Below are 18,142 nucleotides of genomic sequence, written 5' to 3'. Positions count from 1 at the left end.
GGTAGAGAAATTGAGCTCTTCTCCCTCCCCCTTCCCAGCATCATGTGACAGGTAGAGAAACTGAGCCCTTCCCTCATTTCTTTCCAACATCATGTGACAAGTAGCGAAATGGAGCTCTTCTCCCACCCTCTTCCCAACATCATGTGACAGGCAGAGAAACTGAGCTCTTTTCCTATCCCCTTCCCAGCATCATGTGACAGTTGGAGACACTGGTCCCTTCTCCCCCTCACCCATTCCTAACATCATGTGACAGGCAGAGAAACTAAGCTCTTCTCCCCACCCCACCTGTCCCAACATCATGTGACAGTTGGAGAAACTGATCCTTTCTACCCCTCACCCCTTCCCAGCATCACATGATAGGTAGAGAAACTGAGCTCTGGAGCAATGAGGTCACATAGTAAGTGACAAGCGGGAGTCTAAGCCCAAGACTCTTGATTCCCAATACAAGGCTCTTCCCATAACATCCCAATGCCTCAAGTAATCTGTTGGGATTAGACAGCAAGAAGGGCCCCACAGTTGGGGTCAGGAAACCCTAGTTCTGTGGAAACCCTAGCACCTGACACTTACTGTCTGCAGTGCCTGGACCTTTCAATGAAAGGCTTGAATAATCTAATAATAATCTAAATAATCTAAATCTTAACACTGCCCATTTCTTTGTGAAGTTAGTATTCACTCTATTTCATTTTCCCTGAGGGGGAAAACCAAACACCAGGATACAGGGCTCTCAGTAAACACCCTCAAATCTTCACTGCCTAATTTCTTTTGTGCCCAAAGAACTCCACTCAGCTCTTTTTGCCAGGATGCTTCCCCACCTAGTGAATACTTTTGAAGTTTCCAAAAGGCATGAGCTGCTCGGGAGGAATAGGAAAAGAGATGGGTGAGATGGTACATGATTAGGAGATTGGAGGAGGAAGCCCTGCCCTTTGAGAGTCTGGGGGAATCCCTGCTGTGTGTGTGCTCTTCCTTGCCCCTGATTCCATGCAATTCCTTGTATATAAACTAGGCATCCCCAAACTAAGAAAGCTAAAGCCAGTTCCAGAAATACCCTAAACAAGTGTGTACATGGCCTGCATATGTGTGTTTGTGTATATCCAAGAGGGTGCATGAATATGTGCTCCGCCAGAATGCTGGGGTCCAGGGGTCAAGGCTGAGGCTACAAAAGTCTCTCCTCCAAAGACCACTGAGGAGGTAGTCAAGAGGAAGAGCAAGAGCTCTGGGCTGGGAGTCAGGAAACCTGGGGTTCTAAATCTAGTGGTACTGCTAACCCACTAGGGGAACACAAGTGAATCACCTCTGCTTTCAGGGCCCCAGGTTCCCCAGTAGTAAAAGTAAAGGGTTGGTTCAGTGCTTTCTTAGAATCTTCTAACTCTAGTAGCCTGTGCTCTTATAAAATAGGAGTATTTTCCTGCAAGTTGGGAAGGCCAGCCAGAGTCCCTAAAAACCAGAGTAGAGGGGTTTAGGGACTGACCATATTACATCGTTGACTCATATTGAGCTAACTTAATCCACTAAGCCTCCCTTCCTTCCCACCCCCCAATCTTTTCAGAAGTATTGCTCTCTAGCCATGTTTCTCTCATCTTACAAGTGTAAGATTGATCTTTTCTTGAAGCCAAAAGCTTGAATTTTGTATTGTTGTACTGGACCCAAACTTCTAACCCATCAAGTTCTTTTGGGACCCTGATACCCTACACTTGCCCCCCTACCATTGCAGCATCTGCAGCACATGATCTAAAATTATATCCAAATTAACTGATCAAAATATAAACAACACAAAGTCAAGAACAAATATCTAAGGTAGTGTGCGAGGTACCCCTCATTAGGTTGATATTGAACCATTCAAGACTAACATTTGGGTTCAGTCATTCAGCCATTCCCAAACTACCTAATCATGTTATATGATCCAGCCCATCTCTTTTCATACAAGCATAGCATTAAAGATGGTCAAAATGCTTTACTAAAATCAGGTAAACTCTATATATGGCATTCCCTTGATCTACCAGTCTAGTGACCTTGTAAAAAAGAAAAACGAGGCTAGCCCAGCATGAAATGTTTTTAATGAAGCCCTGCTGGCTTTTTCTAAGAGTTAGGGCTATCCCCAGGTGGAATGGGCTGTCTCAGATGATTGTGGATTCCCCTTCACTGGAAGTCACCAAGCAAAAGCTGGCTGACAATTCATTAGGTTTGTTATAGAGAGGGATTCTTGTTCAGTCACAGTTATAGCTCAATAACCCTCCCCCCCCCCCCCCCCCCCGCCGCCCAAGGATCCTTCTGACCCTGACATTCTGCGATGCTGTGATCTCTGCTTCCCTTTCTAATATCCACTGACCATCCCTTTAACAATACAGTCTATAATTTTACCAAAAATCAAAGCCAAATTCACTGGCATGGAGTTTGCAGATCTTATTTCTCTTCTCTTCTTTGAAAATCAAGGCAACATTTGTTCTTTTTGTCCTGTAATACCTCTCCCATTCTCCACACTCAGAGCGATCACCTCAGCCACATTAACCATTCCTTTCAGTACCCAGGGATGCAGTTCCTCTGCAAATGGTGGTCCTGCTTATCTTGAGAAGCCATTTTTGTTGGGTCTCTATAGACCAAAGATCATTTTCCTTGTCGGAGATAAACAGAAGCAAATTATGAGCTAAATCAGCTCTTCCTTCTTGTATGTTTGTTATCTTTGTTCAGCATCCTCTCCCCCAAACAGCAGTTCCATGGTTTCTTTTCCCCTCCTCTCTTCCCCAGTGCAGCGTAACAGAAAACAAACTTTTTTTTTTGTCTCCCTTACTTTTATTTACCAGTTTCAACTCCTCCAGAGATTTATTGCTCCTGACCTTCTTATAGGACCAGGCTCTGCACTTTCATTGTTCATCCTCCATTACTTGTTCGTTTCAATCTTCTATTCCTATCTTTTTGTTTTTACTTTCATATAGATTTCATAGTATGTCACCTTTAAATTTCATCATATTATATATTTAAATTTTTTAAATTCAACTTCATTTTCTTTTCAAGTCTGCATTCTTTTTCTTTTCAAGTCTGCATTCCCGACCAACTTCCCCCCCCCTTTTCCCACATTGAGAAAACAAGAAAAAAAAACCCTGTTATAAGCATGTGTAGTCAAGCAAAACAAATTCTTCAGTTTGGGAATGTTACCCCCCCCCAAAAAAAATGTGTCTCATTTTACACTTTGAGTCTGTCACTTCTGATGATAGCATGTATCAAGAGTCCTCTGAAATGGGTATTAGACAGACAGACAGACAGACAGACAGATAGATAGATAGATAGATAGATAGATAGATAGATAGATAGATAGATAGATAGATAGATAATGGATTAGATAGACAGACAGATAGAGGGAACATTTATATATTATATATATATATATATATATATAAGTAAATATCTTTTTAAAGTCTAAATTAGCTGGTGAGGTCCCTGTACATCTGTCTTAAGATCTGTCCCTCACAACCCCCTTCTAGAACATTTTTCAGTTTGATTTGCAATACAGAACTAAAATAAGTGTTCTAAAAATTGTGCTCCAATAGTCTGGCCATTTCAGAAAGTGGTGATAAAAGGCAGAGGACCCCTCATCAGTTCTAGCCTGCAATGAGGCCTGGAACTATGCCCAATATTGTGTTCTGATAGTATTATAGTCATTTTAAAAGGTGGCGATGAAAACAGAATTCACAGGAGGCCTTTCCCTTATTCTAGCCAACAATAAGGTCTTCCCTACCCAATTCCATCATTGCTTTTTCTCTGGGGAATGAAGAAAGAACAGAAATGTATCTTTCTACATTAAAAAAAAAAGCACAAAAACAGAGCCAAAAAGAAAACAGGAAGAGGGAAGATACAATGAAAGAGACAAATGGTTGTACATCACTTGTTCAAATCAACAAACTTTTTCCCTAAGGAAAGAATACTGAATTTGTGTGTTCAAATTTTAACATCCTCAAAATTGGATTCTTTTGAAACTTAAAAGCTTACTTCTACATAATAAAATTATGTTTTCCTCCAAAATGAACAATATATCAAAAACAGACACTGCCCTGTATTCTTCCTCACTTTTCCCTGTTCTTTCTGAAAGCTTTCTATCTCCCCAAACCAACTTGCCTTATAGAATTTTAGTCCAGAGGCTCTTCCTTCCCCTCCCTTTAAACTCATTCTCTCGAAATCTAGGGTTCATGTGAAACGGGACCCTGGCCTTCCTCGCCTTCTCTCTAGCACAAATTCTAAATGGGGTTCCCTTGAGGTGCCTGTTGTTTCCACTCTGGACATCAGTCAGTTCCATCTTCTTGGGATGCATCAGAACTGAGAGACCAGTTTCCCTCACTGAGTCCTCCACATTTTGAAGAATGACATGATTATTAATATAAGTAAGAACTTACTAGTCACCGTGATTGGAGTAGAGAATTCTGACAGTCTAGTTCTCCTGCTCTGTGGAGCTTTTGTGATGGGCTTGGGATCTGTTTGCCCAGCTTCTCATCTCTTCCATCCTTCTGTCTGGGTGGTCTGTAGCCTATGCCAGTATCTATGCTTCCGCCACCATACATCTATGCCAAAATGATGGCCGCCATGATTCTCCGCTCTGGTTCCTGGATTTCCCCATAAGGTTATAGCTTTTCCTCCCCAGTGCAGGGGGTCCCCTTCTCTTTTACCTATCTCACTGCTTTTTCCATAGCCGTGCTTCAGGCATGACGATTCCCCACAAGTGCTGGTGAATCTTATGAATGGTCTGGAAGCGAGGTGACGTGTAAGAGAGGTTTAGTGGGTAAGCTTATGAGCAAGATGTGAAGGATCTGGGTGAGACAGATTTCTAGGCAGGTGGATTAGATGAAGGGTGTATGTGAGAAAGGATTGTTTTATTCTTTGTATTTGCACCCAGCAGAGTGCACAGAAAATGGAAGGCGCTCAATCGGTGCTTGTTATTGATTTATTGGTTTATTTAGAGAGTCTAGATTTGAATTAATATATAAATAAATAATTTAATTTAATAATTTATATATATAATAATTTAAAATAATAATTTAATAAAAAATTAATAAATAAAATAAATTTGAAGGGCGTGTCTTGTGTGAAACAGATTTGAAGGGTGTGCATTGGAGCTAGAAAGGAGATTTGAACAGTGGGTAGTGTATTAGAGAAAGACATGGGAGAGATGTCTGCATGAGTTATGCTGGGAATGTGTGCTCGCCCTTCTCAGACCCGGGCACCTCTCCCACGCCCCAGGCTTGGGATGAGGGGCTGGACAGATGTCCTGGGGATTTTCTGGGTAGCCCTCCTAAGCCACTGACACGGCCCCTCTCCCCTTGGCTCTTCCCTCAATAGGAGATGGTCATCGATAAGCTGCAGCCTGAGACCTCGTACTCCGTCACTGTGGCAGCCTATACTATGAAGGGTGACGGTGCGCGCAGCAAACCCAAGCTGGTGGTGACCAAGGGAACAGGTAAGAGGCAGGCGCTGGGGCCCACCCTTACCCCTGGGAGCCCCCAGAAAGGCAGAATAGTTTTCTAGTGGGAAGAACCCTGGACCTGGAGTCAGAGACCTGAGTTTGAATCCACGTTGGCTGCTTAACAGCTATGGCAAACAAGTCTCTTCATCTCTTTGAGGCCCAGGATTCTCAGCTGAAAAATAGAAAAGGAGAGAGGGAATAATGTAGTGGCTAGAGAGCTGGCCTTAGAGTCTAGCTGATACAGATTCAGGTCCTGCCGGACACTGCTGGACAAGACGTTGACTTTCTCAGCATCCCGAGCAACCCCTACGAGATGGGTGCTGGCCAGTGTCAACAAAGACGGCTCGCTACACGAATAACATTGTGGTTTAGTCCCAAATGAACAAAGAAATGAGGCTCTGACCCCCTGTGGGCTCCTTCCCAACAGCTGGGGTGTTGGAAGGAGGTGTCAGAACCCTGAGAAAGCAGGGGGAGCTGCACTAGCTAAATGAGCCAGCCAGACCCTCGGGACTGAAGGAGTCAGCGGGAGGAAGAGCTCCTGGGGGGATCAGGGAGGCTTGAAGCCTCCGAGCACACGGAGAATCAGAGGGGATGGGGGCTGTCATTCCAAGAGCTGGAAACAGCCAGGGCAAAGATGCCGAGGTTGGGGAGGGAAGGCGCGTGTCGGGATGGGAGCCTGAGAATGGCTCTTGGAGGGCCCTCGGTGTCAGGCCGAGGTGCTTGGTCCTATAGGCAGTGGGGGACCGTGGCAGATGCTCAAGCACTGAGAGGGTAAAGCTTTCTGATCCACGATTTAGCCAGGAGCCGTACTTAATCAGATAGCCCATACAAGAGAGCTCTGGGGAGAGTCAGAGGCAGGGAGGCTGGGGAGAGAGATGCCCGCTGTTAGCGGAGGGCCTGGCCTGGCCAACTGGAACTCCAGCACTCCTCCCTGCTCCCCAGTGTGCCGTGCAAGCTCAGACGGTCACAGAAACTTCACGTTGCTTCTGTGGGTTCTGAGAAGACCACCGGAAAATAAGGAGATGGCCTCCTTTAGGGAAAGGAGAAAAGTGATGGGGAATGTGCCCCCACCATGGCCTTCTGCCTGCTTTTCTCCAGGGTGACTCATAGAGCTCTTTGCTAGGATTTAGAGCTGGGAGGATCCTCGGAGGGAAGAATGTCAATGCCAAGAGAGAGCTTAGGGCATTGGATGTGGCACCCCGACTGTTAGGCCTTGGAGATCATTGAGGCCAGCCTCGTTTTACAAATGAAATGCCAGCGACTTGCCCTAGGTCTCGCAGCAAAGTCAGGCCTGGAACCTAGGCCTTCTGCCTTTTAATCCCATGTTTTTCCCACCCCATCTCTCCCATTCTATGGGTGGAAACCAAGAGTCACTCAAGCCAAGATCTCTCCCTCCAGCAAAACAATTTTTCCCCAAAATCAATTTCCCCCGGCCTAAAATAGCTGTCGTAGAACAGGCCCTCCCATTGGCCCCGCCCCGGCCTTATCTCTTTGCCAGGTTGATACTGTGCACCCTCCGTGAGGAAAGATCGTTCTTCATCAGTCAGAGCTCGCAGCTCCATTCATTTAAATTCTATAATAGATCCCATTTTCTTCTTTCGTGTCCAAAGCAATTGAGAAATAAAACACTTCCCTCCTACCCTCAAATTATGTTTGTTGTACGGATGTAATACTTCCCAGCCCAGATGATTATGGGAACATTCGGGACACTCTCTTCTCCGCCCCCTCCCCCCAAAACACAGAAGTCATAATGATGGTTTTCTCCAGAATCGTGTTGCATTTCCCAAGGAGGATTCCCCCAGCCGCCTGACTGGGGAACATCTCTCGGGATGCTCATCCTGAATGGGCTGCCCAGCTGGGGAGGCCTCTGGTGCCCAACCCCGGGCTCCCAGGGCTCAGCCCTGTCCTCCCTCCCCAGCCTCAGTCACTGCTCCTACAACTGCACATCCAGTAGATTTTCCCTTGGGCTGGGCTCTCTTCCTCAGACCCATGCCATGGGAAGGGGAGCCTCCGTTTCCCCATCTAGGAAATGAAGGGAGTGAGCCTCACAGGCCTGAGGAGATGAAAAGTAGCTCATTCTCCCTAAAGAACCGGGATATTAGGGGTTGTCTCACACTCTCCTTCTCTCCCTGCTTTGTCCTGTCTTGCAGTCCTGGGCAAGCCCAGTCTCTCCGTGCACCAGACCCTGGACAACAGCCTGCAGGTGCGCTGGGAGCCAGCCCCGGGGTCCGAGGGCCAGGTCCTAGGCTACCGGCTGCAGTTTGGCCGGAAGGACGTGTCCCCCTTAGCCACCCTGGAGTTCCCAGCCTCAGAGGACCAATATACCGCCACCAGCATCCACAAAGGGGCCACGTACGTGTTCAAGCTGGCCGCTAAGAGCCGGGCGGGCTTCGGGGAGGAGGCGGCCCAGGAGCTCAGCATCCCCGAGGACGTGCCGCAAGGCTACCCGCACATCCTGGAGGCTGGCAACGTGTCGGCAGCCTCGGTCCAGTTCCGCTGGCTGCCCCCCGTGCCGGCCGAGAGGAACGGGGCCATCGTCAAGTACACCGTGGCCTTCCGAGAGGCCGGCGCGGCGGGGCCGCCCGTGGAGACGGAGCTTCCCGCATCACCAGATAACTCGTTCACCTTGCAAGGCCTCAAGCCCAACACAGCCTATGATGTTAAAATCCGTGCCCACACGAGTCAGGGCCCCGGGCCCTACAGCCCCACTGTCCGCTATCGGACATTCCTCCCGGACCAAGGTAGGACTCAGCACTTCTCCTGCCCTCCTCTCTGGCCGGGGCTGGTGTTGGAAGCAGTGCGCTGCCCACTCCCCGCCCCCCAGGCCTCGACAGCCGCCGAAGACCTCCTTCCTCCTCCTCCTCCTCCTCCTCCTCCCCCCCTACCCCCAGCCCACCTCCATCAGGTAAGTCCGCTGGTTTTTTGGTGTTTTTTCTTCCTTCTCGATGATGCTCTCAAGCCGAGTTCAGACACAGCGGGCCGGCACCCAGGCGGGGCGAGGCCTCACGACAGGTGGGAAGCGCCATCGTCTACACGCTCTGTGCCGTGGGGGGCAGCGCCTCGCCAACCCAGCGCCCTCCGTCTGCCCCTCCCTCCGCTCCTCCTCTTCCTCCCTCCGACGCCGTTCTGCCTCGGGGTCTCGAGTCAGGGCTAGGTAGAGAGGGCCCGTCCCGGCTAGGCAGGGAGCAGGATGGCTAGCGGCCAGAGAGCCAAACAGCGGACACGCAGGCGACAGGGGACGACTGGGCTTCCTTCTCTCCCCCAGGCCACAGGCCCCTTCTGCCCCCGCGCCCCTGCCGGCCCTCACTCCCTTCTCTGTGTCTCTGTCTCTCCCGCCCGCCCGCCCGCCCGCCCTTGTAGTCTCGCCCAAAAACTTCAAGGTGAAGATGGTGATGAAGACCTCGGTCCTGCTGAGCTGGGAATTCCCTGAAAACTATAACTCCCACACGCCCTACAAGGTGAGAGGCCGGAAAACCCAGAGCCCCTCCAGGGAGAGGGCCTGGGGGGGGAGGGGCGCTGCCCCGAGCTCCAGACTCCAGCCCCTCCAGGGAGAGGGTCCCGGGAGGAGGAGGGGCGCTGCCCTCCAGGGAGAGGGCCCCAGGAGGGGATGGGGTGCTGCCCAGAGCTCCCGCCTCCAGCCCCTCCAGGGAGAGGGTCCCGGGAGGAGGAGGGGCGCTGCCCTCCAGGGAGAGGGCCCCAGGAGGGGATGGGGTGCTGCCCAGAGCTCCCGCCTCCAGCCCCTCCAGGGAGAGGGCCCCGGGAGGGGGAGGGGCGCTGCCCTCCAGGGAGAGGGCCCCAGGAGGGGATGGGGTGCTGCCCAGAGCTCCCGCCTCCAGCCCCTCCAGGGAGAGGGTCCCGGGAGGAGGAGGGGCGCTGCCCTCCAGGGAGAGGGCCTGGGGGGGGCGCTGCCCTCCAGGGAGAGGGCCCCAGGAGGGGATGGGGTGCTGCCCAGAGCTCCCGCCTCCAGCCCCTCCAGGGAGAGGGCCTGGGGGGGGAGGGGCGCTGCCCCGAGCTCCAGACTCCAGCCCCTCCAGGGAGAGGGCCCCAGGAGGAGATGGGGTGCTGCCCAGAGCTCCCGCCTCCAGCCCCTCCAGGGAGAGGGCCTGGGGGGGGAGGGGCGCTGCCCCGAGCTCCAGACTCCAGCCCCTCCAGGGAGAGGGCCCCAGGAGGAGATGGGGTGCTGCCCAGAGCTCCCGCCTCCAGCCCCTCCCTCCTGCCCCCCAGATCCAGTACAATGGGCTCAACATTGACGTGGATGGTCGCACCACCAAGAAACTCATCACCAACCTCAAGCCCAGCACCTTCTACAACTTCGTGCTGACCAACCGCGGGAACAGCATGGGCGGCCTGCAGCAGACGGTCGCCGCCTGGACAGCCTTCAACATGCTGAGCTCCAAGCCCGCCATCACCCACAAGCCCGAGGCAGACGGCCGCGTGCTGGTGCAGCTCCCCGACGGCCAGAGCCCCGTGCCCGTCCAGTACGTCGGTGTCCCTTCTGCGTGCGGGGCGGGCCGGGGGGCCGGGGTCGGGCGCCGTCTGAGCCTCTGGGACCCCTTGAAGTCTGGCCCGCAGAGCCGAGGCAGGACCCCAGCCCCAGGCCCTCTGCGGGCTCCTTCACCCTCTTCTCTCCCCGCACACAGGAGCTACTTCATCGTGGTAGTGCCTTTGCGGAAGACCCGGGGAGGCCAGTTCCTGAATCCCCCGGCCAGCCCAGAGGACATGGACCTCGAAGAGGTGAGGGAGGGTCCTGGGGCCTGGGGGGGGTGGGCCCGGCGGCAGAGGGAGGGCTTCTCGGAGGAGGCGCCGGCGGCCCAGGATCAGCATCCCCCTCTGCACCCTTCTCTAGCTCATCCAGGACATCTCAAGGCTGCACCGGCGGAGCCTGCGCCATTCCCGCCAGCTGGACTCCCCCAAGCCCTACATCGCCGCCCGCTTCTACTCTCTGCCCTCGCGCTTCGAGCTGGGTGACCAGAGACACTACAGCGGCTTCGACAACAAAGGCCTCGAGGCCGGCCAGAGATACGTCTTCTTCGTCCTGGCCGTGCTGCAGAAGACGGAGCCCGTGAGTCCCTGCCAGGCCCCCCGCTCCCCGCTGCCCCTCGATTCCCCCTCTGGGTGCGTAGTGAGGTCAGGGAACGAGCTAGAGTGGGGGCTGCGGTTAGGCCTGGCGCCTGGGTGTGGCGGCTCTGCCGAGCCTCGCCTCGGGCTGTGTGAGCCCGCCACCGCCACTTAGCCTCTGCCTGCCTCCATTTCCTCATCTGTAAAATGGGGATATAATAGCACCTGCCTCCCAGAGGCTCAGAGGAAATAATCGTTGTAAAGCACTTATTGGCCTGCCACATGGTGGGGTGTTCTGCTTCCCCCTATTCCCTGGCAGGTGCAATTATGCCTGCATTCCCTACCTTCCTAGTGTTGTTGCGAGGAGAGAGATCATTTTGTAAACTTTAAAACACTCTTGAAACGGGAGCTGTCATTATCCTTAGGACTCACCCCCTTCTGCGCCTGGCAAGGATACTTGTTTTTATTTCACAAGGGAGCCGATTGAGGCTCCGAGGGAAGGGACTTGTCCAAGGGGTCTTGGTTCTATCATTTTAATGGCCCTAACTCAGACCTCTTGGGTCCTAGGCCAGGATGAAGCCCTGTGGGGTGCTGAGGGGTGGACATGAATAAAGGAGAGACTAGGAGGGCCCATGGGGAGGGGGGCTGGCCAGCCATGACGAGGACGGCTTTCTGGTCTCTGCAGACATTCGCGGCCAGCCCTTTCTCCGACCCCATCCAGCTGGACAATCCTGACCCACAGCCCATCATCGACGGGGAGGAGGGCCTCATCTGGGTCATCGGGCCTGTCCTGGCTGTCGTCTTCATCATCTGCATCGTGATCGCCATTCTTCTGTACAAGAAGTAAGCCCCCGTCCCCCCAGGCGGTCACCGAGAGGGCCAGGGCCACCCAGTGGGCAGAGAAAGCCCGCCCCAAGCAGGTCGCCTGGGCCAGCTGGGCCCAGATTGAGCAGGCCTAGAATCCCTTCCACCACCTCTAAAAGGCAGTCCCCAGCACGGGCGCAGCCCTGGTCTGAGAGGGAAGGAGCAAGCCCGGGTGCTGCCTTGGAGAGTCCCCTCCCTTTGCGGTGAATGGGCTCCAGCTCTGGTCATGCTGGCCACCCCTGGGTGGGACTTGTTCCTTCACTCATTTGGCCAGTGTAAGTGCCTCTGCTCTGTACCCTATTAATAAACTAAAATAAAGGGAAGAAGCTAAAAAAGGGGGCTCCTAGCCGAGAGACGAGGAAAGGGGGGCCTGGAGCCTGCCCCCCAGGAGCACTCTGCTTAGAGAGAGAAACAGCTCGGACTGGGAGAGGACGGGGTGGAATGTGCTCAGTCGGACAGCAGACTCGGGCCAGCGAGGATTAAAGGGGGCAGGCACCCTTGTGTGCCCGAGGCAGGGCCCGGAGCTCGGGTGGAACGGGGACCGGGGCTGGGCCCCGACGGGCACCCTGAGTCCTGTCGTCGGAGGCCTGCCCTACGGAAGAGAGCCTCCGTCGCTCCAGTGTGAGCACCAGGCCGGAGAGTGTGGATGGAAGCGAGTCATTGAGGGTTAGGTTTGGCTCCGGATAGGGAAGAAGTCCCTCGCCGTCAGCCATCCGAGGGGGAATGGAGCTGGGTGGCCCCTTTATTGGCTCTGATAGAGCTGAGATTCCTGCTGGAGCCTGGCTTGGGCTTCGGGCCCCCTGAGGGCGCTGGCAGCTCAGAGCTTTGCTGATTCAAAGAGACTGAGAAAAAGGCAGGCCCAGGCTCTCGGGATCTCCAGACGGGAGCCAGAAGTCAGTGGAGGACGGGATGAAAGCTGGGGCAGACCCCGGAGGGGAGGGTCAGAGAAGGGAGAGGTCTCTGGGAGCTGGGGGAGAGGGAGGGCCCATCAATAATTCTTGGAGGAAGTGGGGACTGAGCTGGGCCTCCATGAACAAGGACCAGGAACATGTTGATTGTAAACCAGGAGGGGCCCCTTGGGGACAGGGTAACCAGCAGGGAGCCATTCTGTCCTCTGAGCATCTTCCTGGCCCTGCCTCCTGGTCATCTGGTACCCAGCCTGCCCCTCCCCTCTCTTCCTAACGGTGTCTCTTTTCACCTCCCATTTGCTGCTTCTTGGAAAAGCAAACCTGATAGGTAAGAGCCAGACTTCCACTCTCACCCCCACCCACTTGAGGCCCCCTCTCTGGCTACCCCATGGACCTGACAGGAGAGGCACTCTACTGGGGAGTAGCTGGAAGGGGGGTATGAATATAGTCCCTGCCGTCTCGGGCGCCATGGGGCCTCCCCCCGGTGAGCCACCAAGGAGGGCCAGAGCCCCCTGGGCTTCATAGAGTGGTCAGAGCTAGCGGGCGATTCCCCTGGCTGACCCCAGGTCAGACCCCCTTCAGAGTCTGCTCACCAAAGACAGGAAGTCTTTTCAAGTAGCTCAGGGCCAGGAAAAGAACCCTGAACCAGTCAGGAGGCCTGGATTCTGGTCCCACGTCTGCCCCGGATTCCCTGTGTGACTTGAGGCAAGGCCTTGTGTCACCTATAAAAGCTCTCTGGTGCCCCTTCCACTCCTCATCCTGTGATCGGTGGTAGTGACACCGGCGTCCCAGAGGCATCAGGGGAGACGCTGGCTAAGAAGGGGCTCTAGAAAGCTTCCTCACAACTACCAACGGACCACTGACCAGGCGTCATTGTCCGGTGCTGCACCCGACATCCCAGTCCCCACCTCCGAAGCCTGTCTTCCGAAGGCCGGGGGGGATGACGAGCCATAGCCAGCCCAACACGCTCACAGGGCACCGGCCTGCCCCCTCGTGCTCAGACACAGCCACGTGCTAGCGCGCACCAGTGCCCGGGCGCCATATGCATGAACACCCTCACAGACGGAGGGGTTTGCACTGACTGTCACTCAGGCAGCCCAGGAGTGTAGCCTACGGTGCATACTCAGGGGCTCTCATTTCCCTGTCTCCCAAGCAAACGGAAGGACTCGGAGCCACGCACCAAATGCCTGCTGAACAACGCAGACCTCGCCCCACACCACCCGAAGGACCCCGTGGAAATGAGGCGCATCAATTTCCAGACACCAGGTATCCCCTGGCCCTTCCCTCTGTCCTTCCCTTCTGCCCAGCAGGCCCCCAGCACCTGGGATCCCCTTAGGCGCAGGCACACAGGCCTCCCTGAGCTCAGAAGGGGGGTGGGGGAGCGGGGATCCACTAGCCTTCTTCCTACTACCCTTCCAGGCGCCTGCTTAATCAAGTTAATTCATTGACTCCTTCCCAAGCGGCCCCTGTGTATGGGGTCCTGACCAGGGCCCTGAGGGCACGCCTTTCCCGTGAGGATGGATGGCATCTGGCTAGAGAATCAGGAGACTTGTCTTTTGGACCTAATGAGTTGGGTTTGGGTTCTTTTTTCTTTTAATGAGCACATAGCTGATTGCTATTGGCCTTATTAGAGGTTCCAGGCACATCTCTGACAAGCAGTGAATGATGGTTTTTCCTCCTTCATTCCCCTTCATAGGGTTTGCCAGTGGCTTCTTGGGGGAAGAATTTCATTGTGATTTTTGATGTGCTAAGAGTCTCTAATGAGGTGCAGCCACTAAAAACGCCCTCCTGTTAGGAACAGGAGAGTAAACATGGGCAGTCTCCCAGGGACTGATGTTGAGCAGTTATCTCCGTGTGACTGCTGTCCTTACACACATCCCCACGTGGACACACTCCCCAGCATTCATGCCTTTCCCCAGACACCCTCCTCCCCCGTGCCTACAGGCACGTGCCCCAGCCCGCTGCTTCTGGAGCCACCATCGAGGAGAATTTGGAGACGTCCTTTGTGATGCTGGCGATGGGGGGACCATCGTTGGGAGGGGAGGGGGCTTTCTTGTTTCTGGCTGTCTGTTCTTGTTCAGTGATGTCCCATAATCAGTCTGTCCCGTCCCGTATCCCATTTCTGTCCTGAAATAATCAGGGCGGGCCTGCCCAATGAGGGGTGCCTCCTTTTGGGGGTCAAAGTAGCGGTCATTTGAATTTCCTTTCCAGTCCTCCATCTCTTCTATCTCAAGCTCTGGTGCATGGGAGGAGACTCCCATCCCCTTTCCACAAAATAATAATAATAATAATAATAATAATAATAATAATAATAATAATAATAATGGGGGAAAGTTGGAGCAGGGAAGAGCGTAGCCACGTGAGACAGGCTGGGCCCCAAACCACACACCTGCCCCATCAGTTCAGCCGAAGAAAGATCAAACCATGTGGTTAGTGTCATGTTCACCAGAACTCTGGAAACAGGATGAGCCGACCCACACTGGGACAGAACTTAACACACCTTTGGTGCGGTGTCCATGTCATGGCTAAAGGTCTTACAGGGCCAATATCCAGTAACAGGTAAGGGCAGTTAGCAAGCTGACCCATCGGGGCCTGGGCTAGCACCCTCTTTTGAAGGAGGCCAGAGCCAAGTCCTCAGTGAAAAAATGTGAACTTTCAAACAGGCTTGAATTGGGGGCATTTCTTGTGTTCACCTTCAGAAAGCCTGGCTTAGTCAACAATTCCCTGGTAGAGAGACTTGGAATCCAAACTTTTACTTGGGCTAAGAGAGGGCCGTCTGGGACAAGAAGTGAATTAGAAATGGATTCAGTCATTTGCTGGCTGTTTATCAGTTCTGCAAACAACGGCAGCCCCTATGTGCCTGGCCTTGGCTATTCAAGGAGAGAGAGATGTTGCAGGGTCTTTGTCCTTAAGCCTGATTGGATAGAACTGCTTACACTCCAGAGAGATGGAGAGACAGAGAGAGGGAGAGAGAATGATGGGGGGGGGGGGGGAGACAAGGCTGGGGGGTACCAACAATTGGAGGGGGAGGCAGGTATTGGCGATGCAGCATTAGGAGACATCCCTGAGGGCTACAACCGGGGAAGTCTTCCTGAAGGAGGAGAGTCTTAGGCTGAGACCTAAAGGATGCTAGAATTTGGAAAGGCAGCCTCCACAAGCAGGTGGAAAACAGAAGGGAGCACGGATGTCCAGGACAGGTACAGACAATGAACAGGCTGGCAGGATGAGGCAGAGCCAGATGATGGCAGCTTTGAATGCCCGGCAGAGAAGTTTGAACTTCATCCTGGGGCTGGTGGGAGCCAGCCAAGGTTCTTGGACCTTGTGGTTGGTCTTTAGCCGTAACATAGATACTCAGGTGGGTCTCTCAGGCCTCTCTACATTCCCTCAAGTGAACAGAGGTGGGGAAGAAGGGGGACTCAGCGAACAGAGCCTGTCCCATCAGCACAAAGACTGATTTTGCGTTACCTCTTAAATTTCTGTTGCTTTTTTCCTTTAATTTGATTAGCATGACATTTAAATGGGGGGAGAGAGGGCCAGAGACAGAGACACACAGGGAGAGAGAGATCTCAGAGGGAGGGCGGAACAGAAAAGTTCCTGCATTTTTGTTTATTTATTGTTTACTGTTTTCTGCAGATTCTGGCCTCAGCAGCCCCCTCAGTGACCCCGAGTTTCACTTTGAAAGTTAGTTCCTGTGTCTTTCTGTTCCCGTGGGGGTCATTTTTTTTTCTGTTGGTTTTCTTTGGTTACTCCTCCCCAGTTCTGTTGGCTTCTTCCCTTTCTGTTTGTCCCTGCGCTCGCTCTGTATCCTGCAGGCCCTGCATTTCATCCCCACCTCCCCTCCACCCCACCCCCCAAACTCTGGCCTGACCCAGCAGTGGCAGCACTCCTGGTTTTACAGGGGGAAGCACAGGGGCTGGGGGAGGGGACCTTATGCCAGAAGCTCCAGGCCCCAGGGATATAAAAAGGTCTCTCTGTCTCTCTGTCTCTCTCTCTCTATCTGTCTCTCTGTCTCTCTGTCTCTCTCTGTCTCTGTCTCTCTCTCTCTCCCCTCCCTCCCTCTCTTTCCCTCTCCCACTTTCCTCTTCTCTTTTCCTTTCTCCATCTCTCTCCGTCTCTCTTCCTATAATTTTCTCTCATCTCTTCTCTCTTCCCTTCCCATCCTTTCTCCCTCTCCCTCCTTCCTCTCTCTCTCTGACTTTCCTTCTTTCTCCTCTGTCACTCTCCCCCTCTTTTTTCTTCCTCTTTCTCCATTTCCCCTGTTTTCATCCTTCCTTCTCTCCTCCCTCCTTTACTCCTTTATCCTTTTGTCTCACACCTTTCTCTTTCTTCTCTCCCTAACTTGCTCCCTACCTCCTCTCTATCCCTTGCTTTTCTCTCTTTCTCCTTTTTCCTCACTCCCCTCTTCTCCGGAGACCCTCAGCCTGAAAGAAAGAAGTCTCACTGCTGACAATGTCCCCCCTCCCCTTCCCTAACCCACATCATCAGTTAGTGTCAGAGTCCTGATAAATGTGAGTTTGATGTCCTAGATCAAGACCTCAGTGTGTGTGTGTGTGTATGTGTGTGTGTGCACACGTGCGTGCATTTGTGCATGCATGCACTTTGCACCTAGATGGCCATTGGGTGCCTGGAGTAAATACTTACAGTGTGCCTTGAGTAAGTCTCTGAGCCCAGCTGTGTGTGGATATTCAGACCTTCTTTGGGGATGCAGGTATAGAATGTGCGTGCAGCCGACAGGGCGTAGCACTGTGAGTGTGTCTTTGGATGCATGGGATATGCTGCAAGTGTTGCTGGATTAGGGGAGGCACATGTAAATTCATACATTTCTAAGGAGGGGTGTGTGTGTGTAGGAGTGTACATATCTGTGTATTATGTGTCATAAGGGCACAGAGATGTGGGGAATAGGCTTGAGAGTACAGCATTTACATAAGGCTACAAGTTGTGTACATTAAATAATAAACCCTCATTAAACATCTTCTGTGTGCCAGGCTCCGTGCTAGGCACCGGAGATAGAAAGACAAAAAGCCCCTACCCTAAAGGTGTTTATATGCCTGGGGAAGAATAAACAGTAGGTGAGATGGGGAATGACGGAGGCACAAGAGAGATTAGTCCATCAAAACGCATTTTTTTTTTTAACAAATAAATGTTTATCAGGTGCCCACTGTGTGTGCCAGGCACTGTGTGGAACCACTACTGGGTGGAAGATCAGTTGGAGCAGGGAGGAGACTTGAAGGGAGGAGGCAAGTTAGGGTGCCTCTGAGGGGAGAAGTGAGGAGGCCCTGAACTATACTGGTGGCTGGGTAAGAGGGGACAAGAGGCTGAATTGGAGGAAAACAGGGATGGAAGAAATGACAAGACTTACCAACTAATTGACTATGTGGTTGGGAGAGAGAGAGAGGGAAAGAGAGGGGGAGAGAGAGAGAGAGAGAGAGAGAGAGAGAGAGAGAGAGAGAGAGAGAGAGAGAGAGAAGGGTAATGCCAAGGTTACAGACTGGGCTCACTGGAGGAAAAGATGGTGACGCCTTCAACAGAAGAGGAAGAAAGAAATCTCTTGGAGGCAGGAAGCCAGGAAGCCTACTTGGAAAAAGCAGCAACAGTAACGAAGCTTGAAGAGAGGATTCTAAAGGACAGATGAGGAGGGGAAGACTTATGGGCATGAGAGAGCCTTACAGATTTCTGAATGCAAGAGATGAAAGCAGCATGTTTAAAGGAGGAAGAAGAAATCATAAGATGGAGCCACATGGCCGAGGTCCTTCAATTCCAAGCTAAAAAGTTTGCCTTTTACCCTGGCAGCAGTGGGGAGTCTACAGAGTTTGTCTGTTTTTTGAGCAATACAGTCAACCCTGAGCCTTAGGAAGATGAGGTTGGC

General features: G+C 52.8%; 1 protein-coding gene across 18 annotated transcripts in view; it reads left to right on the top strand.

Moving 5' to 3' along the window:
- PTPRS (protein tyrosine phosphatase receptor type S) overlaps positions 1-18,142 on the top strand; it is a 223,695-nt gene that overhangs the window by 180,159 nt on the left and 25,394 nt on the right. For 9 of the 18 annotated variants that reach the window (XM_056822477.1, XM_056822472.1, XM_056822469.1 and 6 more), the window contains 9 exons: positions 5,323-5,440; positions 7,597-8,187; positions 8,807-8,904; positions 9,671-9,924; positions 10,087-10,180; positions 10,293-10,508; positions 11,190-11,347; positions 13,430-13,542; positions 15,910-15,957. In XM_056822477.1, the coding sequence (XP_056678455.1) occupies positions 5,323-5,440; positions 7,597-8,187; positions 8,807-8,904; positions 9,671-9,924; positions 10,087-10,180; positions 10,293-10,508; positions 11,190-11,347; positions 13,430-13,542; positions 15,910-15,957 (1,690 nt within the window). The remainder of the gene's footprint in view (positions 1-5,322; positions 5,441-7,596; positions 8,188-8,806; positions 8,905-9,670; positions 9,925-10,086; positions 10,181-10,292; positions 10,509-11,189; positions 11,348-13,429; positions 13,543-15,909; positions 15,958-18,142) is intronic. The other 9 variants (XM_056822476.1, XM_056822485.1, XM_056822478.1 and 6 more) reach the window with 3 other exon arrangements.

The sequence above is a fragment of the Monodelphis domestica genome, chromosome 3 (assembly GCF_027887165.1).
Source record: "Monodelphis domestica isolate mMonDom1 chromosome 3, mMonDom1.pri, whole genome shotgun sequence".
In the NCBI taxonomy this organism is placed as follows: domain Eukaryota; kingdom Metazoa; phylum Chordata; class Mammalia; order Didelphimorphia; family Didelphidae; genus Monodelphis; species Monodelphis domestica.
The sequence above is the reverse complement of the archived record's forward strand: the minus strand, read 5'-3'. Positions and strand labels throughout refer to the sequence as shown.